At 42.6% G+C, this 21,803-nt stretch overlaps 1 protein-coding gene across 2 annotated transcripts; it reads left to right on the forward strand.

Moving 5' to 3' along the window:
* The first annotated feature begins 2,267 nt into the window (after window positions 1-2,267).
* Window positions 2,268-20,079, forward strand: LOC124035784 (ubiquitin-conjugating enzyme E2 Q2-like). Of its 2 annotated transcripts, none has more exons than XM_046349500.1 (13): window positions 2,268-2,845; window positions 3,900-4,004; window positions 9,467-9,589; window positions 10,514-10,570; window positions 10,754-10,894; window positions 11,808-11,892; window positions 12,064-12,124; window positions 12,217-12,307; window positions 12,381-12,439; window positions 12,696-12,744; window positions 12,838-12,933; window positions 13,813-13,879; window positions 16,529-20,079. In XM_046349500.1, exons 1-13 carry the CDS (start codon window positions 2,687-2,689, stop codon window positions 16,558-16,560), a joined length of 1,125 nt encoding a protein of 374 aa, XP_046205456.1. In that variant the 5' UTR covers window positions 2,268-2,686; the 3' UTR covers window positions 16,561-20,079. The 2 variants fall into 2 exon arrangements, with proteins under 2 accessions (XP_046205456.1, XP_046205455.1); XM_046349499.1 differs by having other exon boundaries at window positions 2,270-2,845; window positions 10,754-10,909.
* Window positions 20,080-21,803: the final 1,724 nt, after the last annotated feature.

Here is a 21,803-nt window from a genome sequence, read left to right on the forward strand (position 1 = left end):
CTCACTGGCAGACACGAGGTTGTAGCTATTTCTAAAAATGCATTCTCCCTAAATCCCAATCTGCATCTGAGGATGAAGATGGATCATGGTGTCAATGAGCACTGACTCCAGATAGAAGATGAGCCACAACAGGCTGGGGGTAGTGGCATGTGGAGAACAACAATTCAGACAGCCTCTCCTCGGGGTCACCTCCATCCACTCCTGCTTCTCTGGAGAGAAAAAGAGGACTTGTCACCGTCCCCTTAAGCTGCTAATGACTAAAGCAGTGTGGAATGCCTTAGTTTTGTAGGCTTCCTGTGCATGTGATTTGGCAGAGAGCCTGCTCCTTCTCTAGTGATGGCCATTTGCCTTTCCTATTACAGCATCTTGAAATATACAATTGGTAAATTTGAGGTTTATGGAATATAATGTTGGTGTCTACTACCATCTGGTGGCCAATATACTCTAGTTTGGTCGTGGCAAAATGAATGCTGATGTACACTGTGTGTACAAAACATTAAGAACACTTGAATCCAGCTATGATTCCTTATTGATGTCACTTATTAAATCCGCTTCAATCGTTGTAGATGAAGGGGAGGAGATAGGTTAAAGAAGGATTTTTAAGCCTTGAGACAATTGAGACATGGATTGTGTATATGTGCCATTCAGAGGGTGAATGGGCAAGACAAAAGATTTAAGTGTCTTTGAACGGGGTATGGTAATGGATGCCAGGAGCAACTCAATATTAGGAAGGTGTTCCTAAGGTTTTGTACACTCAGTGTAATTTGCTGCTGAAAAGTGGAAAGCCCATCTAGCCTATATAATTTCAACAACTTTCAATGATTTTCTGAATTGAAATAAAAATGTTATTACATGAAATAAACCAAGAACAGAGTTGGGTTGTGTGGAAATCACCTTGGTCTAAATGTAATGTTGCTTGTAATGTTGCTTGTGTCCTGCACTGCAGTGCTCATGTACTCACACTTTCTGCCTGGGTTGTTGTTTGGGGTTTGAAGAAGGGCCACGGGGAAGTTTCTTTCTCTTGAGCTGCAGGGCAGGCCTTGTGACGGTGTGATTGGAGCTGACAGCACTGCATTCTCCTCGTTCAGTCAGCTGCACTCACTCATCTCTCGGTAACAGGCTTACTCCTCAGGGGTTGCCTTGATTGTTTACTTTTAACGTTTGGCATGCTCAATGAATCCCATTCTGGTTGTCCAGTTGAATTTGAGGCCTTTCTCATCTTCCTCTCCTCTGACTGGACCCCCCTCTGTTCAGCCTCATCTTCCCACACAGCTGCCATTCTTAGATGAACTGAGAGGGGCTCGCTGCATCGTGATAGTTCCAAAGATTCAATCCATTAGAAAGAAAAAAAATGTAGTAATTTAGCAGACACTCTTATCCAGAGCAACTTACAGCATCAATTAGGGTTAAGTGCCTTGCTCAAGGGCACATTGAATGATTTGTCACCTAGTTGACTTGGGGAATCCAACCAGCGACCTTTCAGTTACTGGCCAAATGCTCTTAACCGCTAGGCTACCTGCCGCCCCATCCAAATCTTCAGTAGACAATTCACATATCATATAACTTGTGAACTTGCACCTGTCACAAGCATATTTACTATTATATTGACTGTACGACATAATTAGCTGATGATCAGACAACCATCACCCAATGATTAAGTCCTGGTTCATCATTCTTTCACTGTCCATTTAAGTGAGGAGTTGGTGTGACTAAATGGAGAATTACAACGCAGAGAGTGCTGTGTAATGATCATCATCACATCATGATGCTTTGTTAAGTTGAGAAGCTACTGTTTGAGTTCAGTTAAAAAAACATTTAACTAAAAAAAGAGTAGTACACTGACATCTTCTGTCACAAAAGGGTATAGCAACAATAATGTAGGACAGACATCTATAGTGTGTTCTCAACAAGTCAGTCTTCAACAAAAATGATGGCTAAAGGTGAATTAAAGACCCCCTAAAAAGTCAGACAGCTCTCTCATCAGCAAGCCAATCCAATTAGATTAGTTTGCCTTGTCATCAATTAAATTATAAATATGGTTTTATTGGCATTACACTTCCACCTGGAAAATGACTACCCTTGGCCAGCTACACGTTTATAATTTTAGTAGCAATATGCTCCAGGTAAGGACGGTTTACTTCACTCAGTCACCGCACAGAAAGACTGCTGTGACAAAATGTTTCAAAGTTGTCTAAGTGATTGATATATTTCTATATTTTGGTGTTCTAACCTCCGCCCCTCAACTGAGCACGCACTGGATGCTGGGATTCTGCAGGCTCGGGAAAACGCCATCTTTAAACCCCAGAAGAAATCACAATTGAGCGCCGGGGATCAACGACACATTGTGACTGCGTTGGGTTACAATTTTGCGGGCATTATCATGATCAGTTTGTTGACCGGCGAAACAAATACGCAACTAATTGAAAGAACTGTGAATACTCAACCAAGTCACATTGTATGGTCTTGAAATTGTACTATCAGAAGGCTAACATCAACAACAATACTAGCTAAACGGAAAGACAACGGACGAGTAATCACGGCGTTGTTATTGAGCTAGCGAACCTGTGTTGAAGGCGCTTTGACATTACGTTGTTTTAAAAGGCTTGATTTGGGACTCGACTGTGTGGCTGCAGTTTTAGTCCCGACTTCACTCCTCCCCAGCAGCCCAGCCGGAGATGCGTGGAAGATGTCGGTTTCGGGGCTGAAGGCCGAACTGAAGTTTCTGGAGTCCATTTTTGATCCAAACCACGAACGATTCAGAATTATTGACTGGAAACCGGATGAGCTAAACTGTCAGTTTAATGTGACTGGAGAAAAGCTGTTGATTATACATTGCAACATTACGGTAAGCAGGGAAACTAGGCGACATGTCTAACGCGGTAACTAGTTACAGTAGGTTAGCTCAGAACACGCAGTTATTTTGCCTGGCGGTGCGGGACAGGCGAACGGACAGATGGTTAAAGAAACACTCAGCAAATTGTGGCCAGTCGAACGTTAACCAGCTATCATTTAGCTACTTTAACCATGTAATGTTTTTGTTTGACTTGTTTCTACTTCCAGTGGGAGTCTAAATAGTTGCATGTTAGCAAGCTAGCTAACGGTAGCTGACTTGTTTCTAGTATGGTGACTTAATATGAGTAAAAATACTTGCATATTACTATTGTAGGCTACGTACTTAACGTTAACTAGCTAAAATACTGAAATACAAGCAAGCCTGTTGATTTTAGCCTAAGAGTTATCCTGAAACTAGCATGACATTATGCTAGGGCCTAGGCTAGGCACGCTTTCTGCGTCACTGATGAACATTGTTAACGTTAGCTATCTACACTTCAGTATTTTCTAACGTTAACTTGTTTGACAATCAACTAACTAGCTAGCTAACGTAGTGGTTGTTATATTTTCATGCTTCATGGGCATGATCAACACAGTAAGTACTAAGTTAGCTATACTAATGGCGTCAGTAGATAATTGCTAGCTAGCATGATTCAAAAGCATCACTTGTCAAATAAACAGCTTCTGGTCTTGTGAGCAGACTGTGATCTGCTAGCTGTAACGTTATGCTATTGGTTTGTATTTTCCAATTTGCTACGTTCGTTTGACCAGCATACTGATTGAATTCAGTGCTCTTAACGTTTACTTGGCTTGTTAACATTATATAAGGAATGTGAAATGGCCACCATCACACAACACATTAATTTAGCTTCAGGTAATGTAAAGTAGTAATCAGATATGTATTTTTTTTCTGTTTAAAATGACTTGAGATTTCCCAGGTCTGATTGACAAGTCAATGTCACACCTGTTTAATTTCAATGTTCCAAACAATTATCAAATTTCCCAGTCGTATAATGCTGATTTATTTGTTTGCTTCTCTCATCCTCATTGAAACCCATGTCTTACAGGAGTCGTACCCCTCCACACCTCCAATCTGGTTTGTGGACTCTGATGACCCAAGCCTGACACAAGTGTTGGAACGCCTGGAGGATGTCAGAAAGGGCAGCACCCTGGTAAGATCCATTTCAATCCCAGCCTTTGATCTAGTACTTGGATATTTAGAAAATAGATTTCCCAGTGTTTAAATAATGAAACTGGATTACGACAATATATTTGAAGTATTTGTTTACAGTTACAATTTTGTTGTTTAGCAGATGCTTGTATCCAAACTAAAACAACCATATTATACAACATGAATATTAATCGAATCAACTTCAACTGTGTTATGCGGAGCAATTAAAAATAGGTTGGTTTTCAAACCATCGCATCTCTTCTTATGACTAATTAACCATACCTGTTTTGGTGTTGTTGGGTAAAGCATTTCTGATAGCCTAGCTGTCACTCAACTCCCCTATTTCATACTGCTGTACCAACTGCTATTGGAGGTTAAAGGGAGATGAATGTCAGACCAATTCAGGGCTGTTCTCTGCCTCTTTCCTCTTGTCTTAGTTCTAGCTGTTAGACAGAGGAGGCTTTTGAAGTCACCCTCATGTCACTCAAACATCATAGAACAGCCCTCTGTCATGTTTGGTGTGAGTGTCGAGAGTGCCTCTGATGTGGAATCAGGGGGATGGGTCTTTTTGACAGGCACACTGCCACAGTGACAGTTTCAGCAGGCCAAAGAGCCTTGTCATGTGAATATTTGAGATCAAATCATTTGTTATCTGCACTGAATACAACACCTGTTGGCCTTACTGTGAAATGCTTACTTACAAGCCCTTAACCAACAGTGCAGTTCCAGAAAGAGTTAAGAAAATATTTGCCAAATAAACTAAAGTAAAACAAAAAATGAATAAAATAACACAATACAATTACAATAATGACGCTATATACAGGGGGTACCGGTACAGAGTCAATGTGTGGGGATACATGTTCATCGAGGAAATTTGTACATGTAGGTAGGGGTGAAGTGACTATGAATAGATGATAAACCGCGAGTAGCAGCAGTGTAAAAAAACAAATGGGGGGGGTGGGGGTGTCAATGTAAATAATCCGGTGACCAGTTTTATGGCTTGGGGTTGTTAAAGGTGCCTTTGGGTCCTAGACTTGATGCTCTGGTACCGCTTGCAGTGCGGAGAGCAGAGAAAAGTCAATGACGTGACTGTAGTCTTTGACAATTTTTTGAGACTTTCCACTGACACCGCATAGTATATAGGTCCTGGATGGCAGGAAGCTTGGCCCCAGTGATGTACTGGGCCTTACGCACTACCCTCTGTAGCGCCTTAGCATGCCGAGCAGTTACTATACCAGGTGGCGATGCAACCGTTCAGGATTCTCTCGATGGTGCAGCTTTAGAACCTTTTAGGGATGTTGAGGATCTGTTGTCATGCCCCTTCACGACTGTCTTGGTGTGTTTGGACCATGATAGAAATTCTCGACTCACTCCGCTACAGCCCCGCGATGTTAATGGGGTTCTGTTCGGCCGCCTTTTCCTGTAGTCCACGTTTTGTTCAGGGTCCTTAGCTTAGTGATGAGCTTTGTGGGCACTATGGTGTTGAATGCTGAGCTGTAGTTAATGAGCAGCATTCTCACAGGTTTTCCATTTGTCCAGGTGGGAAAGGGCAGTGTCCAGTGCGATTGATATTGTGTCATCTGTTGATTTCCAGGGTGATGGTGTTGATGTGAGCCTTTCAAAGCACTTAATGCCTTACAACGTGAGTGCTACGGGGCGGTAGTCATTTAGGCAGTTTACCTTCACTTTCTTGGGCACAGGGACTATGGTGGTCTGCTTGAAACATGTAGGTATTACGGACTCTGTCAGGGAGAGGTTGAAAATGTCAGTGAAGACACTTGCCAGTTGGTCCACACATGCTTTTGGTGCATGTCCTGGTAATCCGTCTGCCCCTGTGGCTTTGTGAATGTTGACCTGTTTAAAGGTCTTGCTCGCATCGGCTACTGAGGAGCGTTCTCACACAGTCATCCAGAACAGCTGGTGCTCTTATGCATGCTCTCATGCAGTGTTGCTTGACTCGAAGCGTGCATAAAAGGCATTTAGCTTGTCTGGGAGGCTCGCGTCACTGGGCAGCTCGCGGCTGGTTTTTCATCTGTAGTCTTAATAGTTTTCAAGCCCTGCCACTTCCGACGAGCATCAGAGCCAGTGTAATAGGATTCAATATTAGTCCTGTATTGACGCTTTGCTTGTTTGATGGTTCGTCTGAGGTCTTTCGGGATTTCTTATAAGCGTCTGAATTAGTGTCCCGCTCCTTGAAAGCAGTAACTCTATCCTTTAGCTCGATGCTGATGTTGCCTGTAATCCATGGCTTCTGGTTGGGATATGTACCTACACTCACTGTGGGGACGATGTCGTCAATGTACTTATTGATGAAGCCGAACATATTCCAGTCTCTGCTAGCAAAACAAAATTACCTTTGAAATTACAATTTTTGTGCCAAGCAGTTCTCCAGTGTTTTCCCCTATATTTATTTAGCAGTGGAGACTTGGCAATTAAGCCCTTTTCTACATACCCAGAGTCGGATGAATTAATGGATACCATTTTTTTTTTGTATCTCTACATGCAGTTTGAAGGAAGTTGCCAACTTGTGTTAGTGCAAATGCTAGTTAGCAGTGGTTTGCGACACTACCTTCAAACTGCACATGAGTTCATCTGACTCTGGGTAAGTAGAAAAAGTGCAAGATTCGGCAATTAAGCCCTGTCCCTTTAAAGACCTGCTCCGATTATTAGCCTACTAAGTTGTTTTTTTAAACTCTCTGGGCTAGATGTGTCAATGTGCAGTTCATACATGCATTATTTGAGAGGGATTACTGTCTTACCTCGATTAGCCTACATTTTGTGTGTTGCCGGGATGGAGGTATCTTTGGGCTAGTTTTGCGAGCACGGGGTAGCCTAATCATTTTTTTATTTTATTTTTATTTTTTAACTTACAATAGGCTCACTATCCTTTATCGATAACCCTTTTCAGACATACTGGAATGTGGTCGCTTGAAAGCGCTATGGCTGGTTTGTCTGTCTATTAGGGTAGGCTACACCACAGATTTTTAAAAGCTGACACGAAACCTTCTCTGGAGATATGAACGAGCATTTTACTTAAAGGAATGAGGCTTCTGAAGCGGGACTAACGTCCATTACTAGACAACCAGAACTGTCAAACTATTTTGAGCTGCTGCCTGCACGGAGACCAATCTCTCCTAAAAAAAAAAGTACTTTAAGGTGAAGGGAAAAAATACAGAACATTTTATGCCGGAGCAGAATTCTGTCACTTTCTCAAATTTTCTGAAAAGTTAATAATTGTCACTATTGATGTGTTACTGAAGCTGCGTTATAATTCTGTAAAGGGTTGTGGTAGAGAAATTCGTTACCTGACCCTAGTAGCCGTGCATACGTAATAGGGCTTTTATTCTGCATTATAAAATTCCGCAATTTATGACTGATCGTTTTAACAATAAATTAATTATTGCCGTTTTTAAACGTTAAGTAAAAATATCCATTTGTCACATCCCTAGTGCACTTATATGTGACATATAGTACGCAACTTTCAGGAACCGCTTGTGGGCTCGGTGGTGCTACTTTGTGTTTTCAAAAGTCCCGGAGAATCGCTTAAGATCAGCATTACAAGGTATATTTGCGAGCAGTGGTGCAAATAAGAGCCACGAGCACACAGCCACTGCCTGCTCCTCATCTCCCTACAATGCAGTGGCACGATCCCTTCTATTTCAAATATTGCCAACATTTTCATTCATTTTGGAATAGAATGTATTTTTGAAGTCCTCACAAGTGACCTTTATTTGGGTATGCAAGTCAGTTAAGAACAAATTCTTACTTTACAATCATGGCCAAACCCTCACCTAACCCGTGATACAGCCTGGGATTGAACCAGGGTCGGTAGTGACTCCTCTAGCACTGAGATGCAGTGCTTCAGACCGCTGCACCACTCAGGAGCCCTTATCAGTTGTTCTACCAAAAACAATCTCTGGGGGGGACAAGCCCCCCCCTCCCTCCTATCTTTTGCTGCTGCTGAAAGAAATCCAAGAGGAAACGCTGAGTTCTCTGTAGGCTATATCTTGCTTATGTAGCTATGTTCTTTGACTTGGCCTACTTACTCACACTGCATGATCTGTTTGTAACCCACCTGATCTGCATTTTATAGCACTCTTATTAAAGTTATCTGTGGTGATTAGATTTTCTCTGTTGCACCATACATTCTACAACATTTTCACCATGTATGGACCAGGCCTACATTCAGTAGAATACGCTTCTTCTATAGCAATACTGAGACGCTTGCACAGGTACACATTTCTGCACCAAGTTACTGTTGCTAAGGTGTCTGACATTCCCTGACGCAATCTTACCTTTCATGTTGTCTCTGAGGGTGTGCTGTGGTGGGGGTACAATGCAGTGAGAAACTATTTGCCCCCTTTCTAATGTTCTGGTTTTGCATATTTTCTTACACTGAATGTTATCAGATCTTCAACCAAAACCTAATATAAGATCAAGGGAAGTTGAGTGTACAAATAAAAAACATTATGTAATAGTTATTCCACATCCAATGGAAAAGTTAATTTTCTCCTTACACAAAGTACCTGGTTGTTCCACCTGCAATGACTGGAACCAACAACTACAGGAAGCAGTTGATCAGTCTTTCGCATCAAAGTTTGACCCACTCTTTCATGTAGAACTGCTTTAACTCAGACTTTCGTGGGTTTAGGTCTGAACTATGACTAGGCCATTCCAAAATGGACAATTTGTTGCTAATGGACAATTTGTCAGCAATTCTGATGTAGACATTATTTTTCTGGTGAAAACCAGACACTGCGTTCCACATTAAGAATCTCATACCAATGGTCAAGTGTGGTGGTAGTGTGATGGTTTGGGGATACTTTGCTGCATCAGGACCTGGATGACTTGCATTCATTGAAGTGAATTTTACTGTGTATCAGCAAATTCTACTTGAGAATATCAGGATGTCTGAGCTTAAGCTGAAGTGCTGCTGGTTCATGCAGGAAGACTGATTGAAAAAACGCAATCAAGTCAGAACGGCTGAAAAAAACAGTTTTGGAATGGCCTAGTCAATGTCCAGATCTGATTTTGAGATATTGTGGCAAATCCTGAAACGAGCAGTTCATGCTCAAATCCACATGTGGCTAAGTTAAATCAGTTTTGCATGGAGGAGTGGGTGAAAACTGATCAACAACGACTACAGGAAGTGTTTGGTTGCAGTCAATGCAGCTAAATGTGGCACAACCAGTTGAGTGTAAGGGGGAAATGACTTTTTCAAAGAGGCATTGGGTGTTTCATTACCTTTTTTATTAAATAAATGAAACAAGTTTTATCATGTTTATTTGTTTGCTCAGGTTCCTTTTTATCTAATATTATGTTTTGGTTGAAGATCTGATAGCATTTGTTGTAAAATATCCTTTTTCACAGCAATGTATCTGTGACATGTCTGTGCTGTGTTATCTAGTGCTGCCTGCCTGACCTCCCTAACTCTTAACTGTCCCATTTGGTACTGTCCCCCAGCTCCTGCAGCAGCTAAAGCGGCTCATCTGTGACCTCTGTCGGCTGTACAACCTGCCCCAGCACCCAGATGTAGAGATGCTGGACCAGCCCCTCCCTGCTGGCCCTGTAGGACAAGACCGAAAGGTAAGGACGGCTAATGACCGCTCAAAATGTTTTCTGGTTTTCAAATACTACTAGGCCTATATATTTTCCATTGGATGGCATTGAAGTATGGGTCTCCCGAGTGGCGCAGCGGTCTAAGGTTCAGTGCAAGAGGTGTCACTATAGGACCTGGTTCGAATCCAGGCTGTATCACATCAGGCAGTGATTGGGAGTCCTATAGGGCGGCGCACATTTGGCCCAGTGTCGTCCGGATTTGGCCGGAGCAGGCCGTCAATGTAAATAAGAATTTGTTCTTATCTGACTTTCCTAGTTAAATAAAAATATTTGTACAAAAAAAACACCTAGAGGCTTTTTCATGAAGACCATCTCCTTTCACATACCTAAAGTGAGTCATGTGCCTAATCCCTTTGTTTAGTTTTATTGTCAAAGCTGCCAAGGAGCTTGAAGACACTTAGCTAATGAAAGGGTTTAAAAACCTGCATGAAGAACCTAATTACTGTCCTGAAACCGTCCATCAGCACAGACATGAATGATTAGTGCAGAGTCCTGGAGATGGAATCAATAGACTCTTCCTGTGCTCGTGGGAGGTGCTAGCATATTTTACCTCAAACCAATGAAGACACAACCTTAGCCTCATAGTCTACTTGAGAAATTAGAATGACCGAAGCAGAGGATGAATGTTAAGCAGTAGCAGCCTGTACAGCTGTGCTTTAAACGCAAACATTGATTCTTGGGCTGAAAGAAAGGGGACGGGAGGCGCTGTTGTGCTATGCAAGACGAGTAATGTTGTTTCTGACTACCCAGAAACTCGCTTACTGGTTTTTGCACATTTCAGAACATTCCTACAAATATCTGTTTTTTGTTACCAGACTTTAGATGTGACAGTGGCATGTTAGGAATGAGATTGAACTGTCTATGAACTCATCTTTCTCTTTTTTTCTTTAGCATGGGGTCACAGACGAGGTCACGTCCGAAGAGGAGGAAGAAGAGGAAATGGGAGAGGTCCTTTTCAAATAAATGTCATTCCATATAGCACTGCACATTACCGTGCTGATATGAGCTGAGCTATGCTGGATGTCAAGCTCGACTAGATAGTCAATACCAATCACACACATTTGCAAGTGTTAACTTGAAGTAAAATGTCTTCTAATGCTCTTATCTTGTCGTTGTGTGTTGTGCCAGCAGGACATTGAAGACCTGGACCACTATGAGATGAAAGAGGAGGAGCCAGTGGATGGGAAGAAGTCTGAGGATGACGGCATCGAGAAGGAGAACCTGGCCATCCTGGAGAAGATCCGCAAGAACCAGAGGCAGGACCACTTGAACGTAAGTGCTCATTCGGTAAGGTGACATTTTATACGCTTTTGGGGGATGCATGGGGAATATCTGTCAGGCTTATAACAGTTTACTGGACCCAGCACTGTTACACTGGGATGTCTAGTGACCTATTATGATATAGCCAATATGCATGCATCTAACCAGTTTCAGGTGGTTCTGAATGCATGCCTTTTTCGATCAGTGTTTTACTGATGGAATTTCTTACCAATGCAATACACCCATATTATGCTGTTTAGGACTCCAATTTGTAAACAAGGACATAATCAACATGGATTGCGTAGGCTAAATTACAGTAATTAGTCATTTTGTTAGTAATCATATGATCTAACATTTACACATAGCTTTCTTAATTGTTGCTTTGGAATACAGCCGTTTCCCCTAAGGTCTGTGAGCAGCTCTGAGAGACTTAGAAATGAGACTTTTCTTTCATCCTCCACAGTCCCTACTGCATTCAATGGCTCAGATCTTCAAATCTATCATTATCACAGATGAGAGCGTTGCTATGGAACCTGTGAAATTCTCCCCATATACTGTAGCGAACTGTATACTGCCAGTTCTGAAGCATTTTGGCTCTATGCTGATCAATAACTGTTCATTTATAGGAGTTTGTAGACATTTTGTCTAAATGCAGAGCTATTAGTATATTTGAACTGAGCCTGTAAACATTAAATATACGTAAATATACCACTTTATGGTTAAAGGAATTCCTGCCTCAGTCTCATACATTCCTCTGTCACCTGACACGTGACCACCTGTTCACCTTCACTGTCAGTCATCCTACCTGTCCAGCTACCCACACAGATTCCACTAATCTTTCAGCGGTGGAGTCGAGGTGAATTATTATCATTGAATGTGCTGCATGTTTGGGTGTCGGTGTATTACCCTGTGTGGTGTGTTGCAGGGTGCAGTGTCTGGTTCAGTGCAGGCTTCAGACCGCCTCATGAAGGAGCTCCGGGAGATATACCGGTCCCAGAGTTACAAGATGGGTACGTACTTCACTGCAGCAGCACTTGAAAGCTCTAAGAATACAAAAATGACAGTTTGATTCAGAATGTCACTTACCAGACTATGCATTCTCTTCCAGATATCTATTCAGTGGAGCTGGTCAATGACAGCTTGTATGAATGTCACTTACCAGACTATGCATTCTCTTCCAGGTATCTATTCAGTGGAGCTGGTCAATGACAGCTTGTATGAATGGCACGTCAAGCTGAGGACGTAAGTAACTGTTTACCATAGGAGTTGACAGTATAATTCTAGCATGTGATGTATTATATGACGTATTATGATGTGCACCATTTGCTCAACAGCGTAGATCCAGACAGTCCCCTACACAGTGACCTGCAGGTTTTAAAGGAAAAGGAGGGAATGGATTACATTCTGCTCAACTTCTCATATAAAGTAAGTACCAATGCTGACAGTTTGTTAGCGTTGACTGTTCTCGTTTTAATTCCATTTTGTGCTCTACCTGCAGGATAATTTCCCCTTTGATCCACCATTTGTACGGGTGGCTTCTCCTGTGCTGTCTGGAGGGTGAGTTCAGTTCACTGTGTGAGTGGAATGGCTTTGTATTTCTGCAGTGTTTCCGCTGTGACTTGAGTTGCTCCCCTCACTTAACCGTGAAGGAAGGGCTCTTGTGGTCTAAACTAATTGTCAACAGCCAGTGAAAGGCTAGCAGTTTAGCTAAAAGGAGATCATCTGTGCTTGTGGATAAGAGATTTATTGTGGTCTTTTGATCACTTAATGTCTACATATTCTAATGTTTTCCTTTCACCTGCTGTCTTCTAAGTTATGTTCTTGGAGGGGGTGCCCTGTGCATGGAGCTTCTCACAAAACAGGTATGTTTTTATGCCTCTGAATGTCAGTTATTTTATGTTATTTCACAGGGGAGGTAAATGCTAGTGCATTGATGTATCGCCACTTGATTTCAGGGCTGGAGCAGTGCCTATTCCATAGAGTCTGTAATCATGCAGATCAACGCCACTTTAGTCAAGGGAAAAGCCAGAGTGCAGTTTGGAGCCAATAAGGTAAGTTTTGTTTAAGGGGGCAGAGAGCTTTGAAATGTGTGAACATGGTGTATACTACAGGGTGTATTGACACTGTGTTCTGACATGGATAAAGGGGTGAGCTGTGTGTGTGGCCAGCTGGTCCATGCTGCTCTATGGAAATTATTTCTATAAGCCCCCATTCATTTAAACAGGACATTGTTACTTAGCGCCGCTGGAGAAGTGCGATGCTGCTGATCTCTTAATGCTGACGCTTCACACGGGTCTACTTCATGCTGTCATTTCTCTCTTCTCTCAGCACAGTCACACTAATCTGGCTCTGGGATCCCAGTAGACTTCGGAGCAAACCAAATGACAGGGATATTTATAGACCAGCTGTAGTTTCAAGGAATCTTGGGCCCTCTTGCTTGATATAACCTCTGTTCTTTAAAAGTTAGTTAGATCCTATGTACACCAAAGAAAGACTTGATACTTAGCTATATTGTCATATCCTGTCTAATGAAAGTGTTTTATCATATTTGTCCAGAGGTTACTAATGTTGGGTAGGTAAAATGGTTAATAGAATGCCAGAAATGTACCTGTTAATCAAAAACATAAGAGTACCAATGTTTCTGTCACTGGGTTGATAGGACTCTGGCCTTATAAGAGCCAGTTCCTCTTATGCTGAATTTTAATAAACCTGCATTGGAGGGCGCGAACGCAGCATGATATCAGTACGAGTGGCAAAATTCTTTGTGGGAAGCTGATAGAAAGGCCTCCACTGTACGGTCAGACTTCACCAAACTAATTTACTTGTACGTGATGGTGCTTAGTCCTGTGTCTCCCCAATATATAAATGAACCTTTACACTTCTTGGGGCATTCATAAGCACAAGTTCAATATATGTGCTGTTTGTTTCAGAACCAATACAATCTTGCCAGAGCACAGCAGTCATACAAATCCCTGGTCCAGATCCATGAAAAGAATGGTGAGTGTTACCATGTCCAGTTACACATCTTGTATCCTATTTGACCTTGAGATTACATCCCTCCATACATCAGTCAGTGGTTGTGAAAATAGTGTGTATGGACAGTTGAAGTCGGAAGGTTACATACACCACTCCATAAATTTCTTGTTAAAACTAGTTTTGGCAAGTTGGCTAGGACATCTACTTTATTTTCCCAGCAATTGTTTACAGACAGGTTATTTCACTTATAATTAATTCACTGATCACAATTCCAGTGGGTCAGAAGTTTACATGAACTAAGTTGACTGCCTTTAAATGGCTTGGACAATTCCAGAAAATGATGTCATGGCTTTAGAAGCTTCTGATAGGCTAATTGACATCATTGGAGGTGTCCCTGTGGATGTATTTCAAGGCCTACCTTCAAACTCAGTGCCTCTGCTTGACATCATGGGAAAATCCAGAGAAACCAGCCAAGACCTCAAAAAACATTGTAGACCTCCACAAGTCTGGTTCATCCTTAGGAGCAAATTCCAAACGCCTGAAGGTACCACGTTCATCTGTACAAACAATAGTACGTACTTTTGGGGGAATGTCCTCTGGTCTGATGAAACAAAAACTGTTTTGCCATAGTGAGCATCGTTATGTTTGGACGAAAAAGGGTGAGGCTTGCAAGCTGAAAACCATCCCAACCATGAAGCACGGGGGTGGCAGCATCATGTTGTGGGGGTGCTTTGCTGCAGGAGGGACTGGTGCCCTTAACATAATAGATGGCCTCATGAGGTAGGACAATTATGTGGATATATTGAAGCAACATCTCAAGCTTGATCGAAAATGGGTCTTCCAAATGGACAATGACCCCAAGCATACTTCCAAAGTTGTGGCAAAATGGCTTAAGGACAACAAAGTCAATGTATTGGAGTGGCCATCACAAAGCCCTGACCTCAATCCCACAGAATTTGTGGGCAGAACTGAAAAAGCGTGTGCGAGCAAGGACTACAAACCTGACTCAGTTACACCAGCTCTGTCAGAAGAAATGGGCCCCAATTCACCCAATTTATCATGGGAAGCTTGTGGAAGGCTACCTGAAATGTTTGACCCAAGTTAAACAATTTAAAGGCAATGCTACCAAATATTAATTGAGTGCATGTAAACTTCTGACCCAGTGGGAATGTGATGAAAAAAAATAAAAGCTGAAATGAATCATTCTCTCTCCTTTTATTCTGACATTTCACATTCTTAAAATAAAGTGGTGATCCTAATTTACCTAAAATTGAATTTTTACTAAGATTAAATGTCAGGAATTTTGAAACTGAGTTTAAATGTATTTGGCCATGGTGCATGTAAACTTCTGACTTCAACTATATACCTCACACACACAAAAGTATGTTGACACCCCTTCAAATTAGTGGATTTGGCTAGTTCAGCCACACCCGTTGCTGACAGGTGTGTAAAATAAAGCACAACAGCCATGCAATCACCATAGACCAACATTGTTACTGAAAAGCTTTGACTTTCAACGTGGCACCGTTACAGGATGCCAGTTTGTCAAATTTCTCCCCTGTTAGAGCTGCCCCGGGCCAACTGTATGTGCTGTTATTTTGAAGTGGAATCATCTAGCAGCAACAACGGCACAGCTGCCAAGTGGTATGCCACACAAACAGAACGGGACCACAGAGTGCTGAAGCGCGTAACGTCTTTCCTTGGTTGCAACACACTACCCAGTTCCAAACTGTCTCTGGAAGCAACGTTGGCACAAGAACTGTTCGTCGGGAGCTTCATGAAATGGATTACCATAGCCGAGCACCCACACACAATCCTAAGATCACCATGTGCAATGCCAAGCGTCGACTGGCGTCGTGTGAAGGTCACTACAATTGAACTCTGGAGCAGTGGAAATGCGTTCTCTGGAGTGATAAATCACACTTAACCATCTGGCAGTCAAATGGAAGAATCTGGGTTTGGCGGATGCCAGAAGAACGCTGCCTGCCGAAATGCATATAGCCAACTTAAGTTTGGTGGAGATATAAAGGTCTGTCTGTTTTTCATGGTTTGGGCCCCTTTAGTTACAGTGAAGGGAAATCTTAACAATACAGCATACAATGACATTCTAGATTCTGTGCTTTCAACTTTGTGGCAACAGTTTGGGGAAGGCCCTTTACTGTTTCAGCATGACAATGCCCCTGAGCGAGGTTCATACAGAAATGGTTTGTCGAGATTGGTGTGGAAGAACTTGACTGGCCTTCACCGAGCACTGACCTCAACCCCATCGAACACCTTTTGGGATGAATTGGAATGCCAACTGCAAGCCAGGCAGCATCGCCCAACATCAGTGCCCGACCCCACTAATGCTTTTGTGGCTGAATGGAAGCAAGTCCCCGCAGCAATGTTCCAAATCCTTACCAGAAGAGTGGAGGCTGTTATCGTAGCAAAGAGGGGACCAACTTCATATTAATGCTCAATATTTTGGAATGAGATGTTCAACGAGCAGGTGTCTACATACTTTTGGTAGTGTATTACCAGCCCCAAGAGGGTTTCATATGGCAGCTATAGTGATTGTTCTTAGGTCAAGATAAAATACAGCTACCTCTTTGCTCATTCCTACTGTCTAGGATGAACTGACTGTTTTGTCCAGTATAACTGAGTGCACTGTCTCTTGTCTGATCCTTGTAGGCTGGTACACTCCCCCTAAGGAGGATGGGTAAGAGGACTGTTGCCATGCCTCCACTGGGACCACATGTCTTAGGGCCAACACCTTTCCCTCCCCATACTTTTCTTTTCCCTCTAACTGGAGTTGTTTTCATTGGGAGTTTGTTCCCCAGCCAGTTCCACCCATTCTGTTAAACCCCCCCCCCTACTGACCAACCACCTCACTGATCATATCCACTTCTCAATAGTGGATTCACCCTCTAGCTATTTATCTTTCTCGCACTTGTGCAATCGCTTCCTTTGTTACAATCTCACCCCTAATCCCTTGAGCATTGAATGAACTCCATATCTTGTGCAACTCCCTTAAATCCTACTCTGGGCAAGCAAAGAAGAGCTTACTTACTGCCTGTGATTTCTGGTCAAGGTTGAGGCATGGCTTTTGCTAGTGACTGAAGCTGTCTGTTACGTGACTGGGGTTGAGATTCTCCGGCCACAGACTGGAACAGAGAATGACGGTTGACATTCCCATTGTGACATTGGAGGCTGGGATAGACAATGAAACATTGGTAGTGGGAATGAGCACCACCTCACTTGCCATTGATGGCCTCTTATGTCTGTGCTTGTGTATCTGTATATTGCCAAGATTCCTCCTTCTGGAATAACATGTCCTCCTGAGGCTTATTTCCTTAAAAATGCCTGGTCTACAAAAGCCAAAGGCCCTGAATAGAGAGAGGAGAGCTATAGACTCCTTACCAAAAGTGGGACTGAGACAGCTTAATGGAGGCTATCCTGTTGAGCACAAGAGGTGTTGGCCGCCTCCACCACCACCCAGCCCAATCTCCTCTCAGGCTGCTTTCGGTAATATGACCAGGCTTAGCAAAGGCAGGTTGGATTTAATCACTGTAATGTAGTTGAATTTAACTCCATGTAAAACTTGTAAAGTTGTATTTCTGAGAATTGATTGAATTGTTTTTAATGTAACCTTGTGTGGGTCTTGGGGTTCAAGCGGGCCGAGACTGCGTTAGTATACCCTTGGCTATAGCAGGGGCATCAATCAAGGTGCATTTTCAGACGTAGGATAACAAAGCATTTGCTTCATGGACACTCTTGCAGAAGTTAAAAGGAACACCTTTAAACCATGTTTTTATGTAAGCATAATGACTACTATTGTTTTCCTGTATAAATTGAAATACTTGTATTTTGTTGTTAGTGGTTTGATATGTTCAAAAGTGACACCATTCCTTTTACGCAATGCGACAGTGGTGCTTTTTGGGCATTCCAGATATGCTGGCTAATTTCCCCGGTGACACACACTCGATGAACCTTTCAGTAAGGCTATGCACACAATCGTTAGGAAGTTATCTGTACACGCAATCATTTGAAAACGGCTCTGTGCAGTCCCCTGCTTCATTTGAATCCATGGTCTAACTAGCTTGTTCACACACTCAGATCGCCCATCCATGGTCTAACTAGCTTGTTCACACACTCAGATCGCCCATCCATGGTCTAACTAGCTTGTTCACACACTCAGATCGCCCATCCATGGTCTAACTAGCTTGTTCACACACTCAGATCGCCCATCCATGGTCTAACTAGCTTGTTCACACACTCAGATCGCCCATCCATGGACTAACTAGCTTGTTCACACACTCAGATCGCCCATCCATGCCCCTCATTGCTACAGTGGACTTCACTTCATACCACATGCTCAATAATAAAATATTTGTTGATTTTAAAGAGATATTTTCAGGTCTGACTAAGGTGTGTGTGTGTGTGTGTGTAGTACTGTCTTAAACAAAAGACTGAGCACCAGTGATTTCCATCCTTTGCCTCCCCTCTCTAGTACCTTATTTTGTATCTGATTATTCACTTATGACCTGACCACCTCATGATCTTTGTTGTCAGTGATGGAAGGAACCTTTTCAGTGGGGTCATGAACCCCTAACTCATGACCATCCTCAGCACTGTCAAACCTGGAGCATGCCAAGTCTTAGCTATATGAATAATATGCAGAATATTGTGTGACGCATTTGATTTAATGTTATTACACACATTAAAAGGTGTTTTTTTTTTGTGTGGGTGTTATCCACTTTGTTAGACATCTGTCTGAAAAACCAGCATAGGAACCAACTTGTTCCTAGTAAATATTCCTATTTGTTTGTTCAACGCTGTTGGTCAGCCCAGCACACTAACCTCATCCAGAATTATGTCGCCCTTGTAAAAAATACTAATAATGGGCATCTAATGTATAATTAAGCTGTATTTGTTGTAATGTCAGCCACCCCACCTGTATAACACAATGCATCACGTTCTGTTAAAATGGTGGCACTGAAGACTCATTTAGAGGTTTATTACTATTCAACCCAATATGGTGATTGACTTCATTACCAAATATGTCTACTACACATGGATAACCGATGATCATTGTCATAGACTTTACGTATTGGTACCAAGCGTGCCACTGCTTTCTCACATGGCTGACCTCATCGTGAACATGCCCTAGCTAGAAACTCCCTCCCTGTGTTCTCTGGAGAAGCAAACTCAGGGATACATAGCTACTGCACACTTGACTTAGCAAGGGATTGCTTCACAAATGTCACAATGCAAATATTATTTGTTACTATTTTTTTCTTCCAAATTGTTTTCCCCTCCTAGAATTACAGTAAACATTGGCCTGCTCACTCTCCATTTGGCTGGTCTGTATCTTTAAAGTAGTGACTGGTAAGACTGTAGTGGTAAGCAGGGTGTGGTGGAGTGATGAGGGAGGGGCATGTTTGCGCTATCTCTCATTCAATCCCTCCAGATCAATTGTGTGACACTGAAAGGTGAACCAATGCTTTACCTCACCCATTTAACCTCATTGTCTTGGGTCTTTGTTTTTCTAGTCTAGCACCTCTTCATCGTGATCCTGTACCTCCTGGTTTTGTAGTCTTTTGCATGTAGATATCTCATCAAGTACTTTCCCTCTAGGGACTAAGGTGTGTGTGTGTACTGGACAGTTTTTGTTTATCAGGTTGGATCATCTATATTAGTTTTCACAGGTCGGTAGATGCGATCTCTGGGAACGGATTCCTTTTCTTATCGATTTGTGTAGGTCTGACACCAGGTTAGTTCTAAAGGATAAAAATGGCAAAACGGCTGTCCAACACTTATGGGCGTCCCACCCATGTCTTAAAGTATGAGATTGGAAACGAATGACCTACTATACTATTCTGTCCAGAGCGGGACTCCACCTCTTACTATTTTAAAGCCCTGTGTCATCAAATGGGCATTTAACGCCGTGGAAGGCCCCATGTCTGTTCTAATGTCAGGTGTGCAGTGAATTACAGCTCTTATACAGATCCAGACCAGTTGTCTAACAACCCAGTGCTTTGGGAGATTTTGGTTTGAGACCTGAAACTAATTATTGGTTCCTTTTCTGGCTTAATTTTGTGATTGGCGACTGAGCGGGCTATAAAGTTATGCACTGTTCGCATGCTTTGCTTTGTTTTTTTTTCATTGCAAGGGTTATTTTGACCATGTACAGTAATTTGTAAACTTGCATCAAGTTTATGAATAAAGAATTTTCTTAAATACTCCTGTGTACTATTTGAGATGTGATACAGAGCTGTATTAGTATTTTATATAGGACCCTCTGCTTAAGGCTGAAACCATGAATGGTGACAAATATGCCCTTGTAGTGGACACTTGTCACTATCTGATGGCCAAAATGACAAGTGTCCTATACAGAAAGCTGCAGCTTTCGCCTTTGGCATGAGATTCAGATTTGGCTGTTCTCTAGTGAGAACCAAAAGGGCAGAGAGGAATGGCTTCCTGGGTGTTTTAAGTCCTCAGCAATGTTTTTGCTAATGGAAGAGCACTGCAATCACACTGGATCTGGAACACTGAGTTGAGCTTGAATGGCTACTATGGTGATACCACTTCAATAGATGGTTTGACTACTTCAATACATATCAGTGATATTTTGGGCATAAAATCCATACAAATTGTTTGTATTTTCTCTGGTTGCAGCAGATGCCACTAGAGGGTGCTGGAACATTGTTATAGAAATCTATTGAAACGGTTCATTTGGAAAATAGAGGAATCTTAACCTTTGTTAGTGACCTACGGGTTCTTGGTCACCTCCCTGACCAAAACCCCCCTTCGCTGAATGCTCAGTTTGGCCCGGGCGGCCAGCTCTAGGAAGAGTCTCGGTGGTTCCAAACTTTTTCCATTTAAGAATGGAGGCCACTGTGTTCTTGGAACTTCAATGCTGTATTTTGTCCATATGATACATTTGGAACATTCTCCCTCAGTAGCTGTTTTCATGATTGATATTTTGACATGACTGTCACAAGTCAAGTCTGGTCGCCTCATATTCCCTCATCAATACTTTGGAGCCACAGTGGTGGAGTGAGTTGGCAGGGTTTGAGCAACCCTATAGATGAAGTCTGATGTAAAAGCCAAATGAATACCTGGGTTATTACAAGGAGCATTGCTGTAGTCGTAAACACACAGTTCCTTTTCAGACAGTCAAACATGTCCTCCTTCAAATCCCTCTATACTGGTCGCTGTTCTCATCTCTGCCTGAACGGTTATGGTTATAAACCAATCAAATCAAGTACAGACATTGTGCATTTGGAAAGCCTTTTGAAGTCCACTGGCCAATCACAAGGTAGAGTTGACCCAGTCAAACAGAGCAACCTCTCACTTAAGGTCTACCCACAACGGTCTCAGGGCATGCCAAAGACAAACTACATTTTCCATTGTAAAACATTCATCGCTTTTATCATATTTCTGGATAATTTGTATGCAGGGCAAGCAGTTCTCTGACTGAAAGGATGAGGGAGGAAAGAGAGCGAGGCAGGCGGGAAGTGGAGCTCCACGGTTAGCAAGGCTAATTGCCTATTATTGAAATGTATTTTTATTTCAGTCTTTTTTGTTGATCTGAAGTCTTGGCTGACTGACCTCTGGCTGCAGGGGAGCAAACCTCATTACCTGGCTCTGGCCATAATCTGTGGCTCCTCAGCCTGTCTCCTGACTGCTTGCCTGGCTCCAGGTCTGACAGGCCAGTCTGGAGAGTGACAGCGAGGATGGCTTCGGGGGGGTGGAAGGAGAGCGTGTCACTGTGATTACCTCTACGGAGCCCATATTGAGACTGGGATCATGCTGGCTATTCCTTCAACCCAAGGCCAGATCCTAGTACACGCTGCAGTTTGCGTTGCACACAGAATCAACTGAAGTTGATTGATAGCCTGAAGCTTAACAGTCGTTGTCCATCAGAACTCGACATGCACCAGCAGCCTTCCATCAGCCAAAT

This window comes from Oncorhynchus gorbuscha, linkage group LG05 (genome assembly GCF_021184085.1).
Source record: "Oncorhynchus gorbuscha isolate QuinsamMale2020 ecotype Even-year linkage group LG05, OgorEven_v1.0, whole genome shotgun sequence".
Taxonomy (NCBI): Eukaryota; Metazoa; Chordata; class Actinopteri; order Salmoniformes; family Salmonidae; genus Oncorhynchus; species Oncorhynchus gorbuscha.

Bases quoted from the DNA above. Each gene is read 5' to 3' on its own strand.
- LOC124035784 (XM_046349499.1), top strand. From the start codon at position 2,687: ATGTCGGTTTCGGGGCTGAAGGCCGAACTGAAGTTTCTGGAGTCCATT. The intron at 10,571-10,753 runs GTCCTTTTCAAA...TTGTGCCAGCAG, and splicing joins AAGAAGAGGAAATGGGAGAG to GACATTGAAGACCTGGACCA. The intron at 13,880-16,528 runs GTGAGTGTTACC...TGATCCTTGTAG, and splicing joins CCAGATCCATGAAAAGAATG to GCTGGTACACTCCCCCTAAG.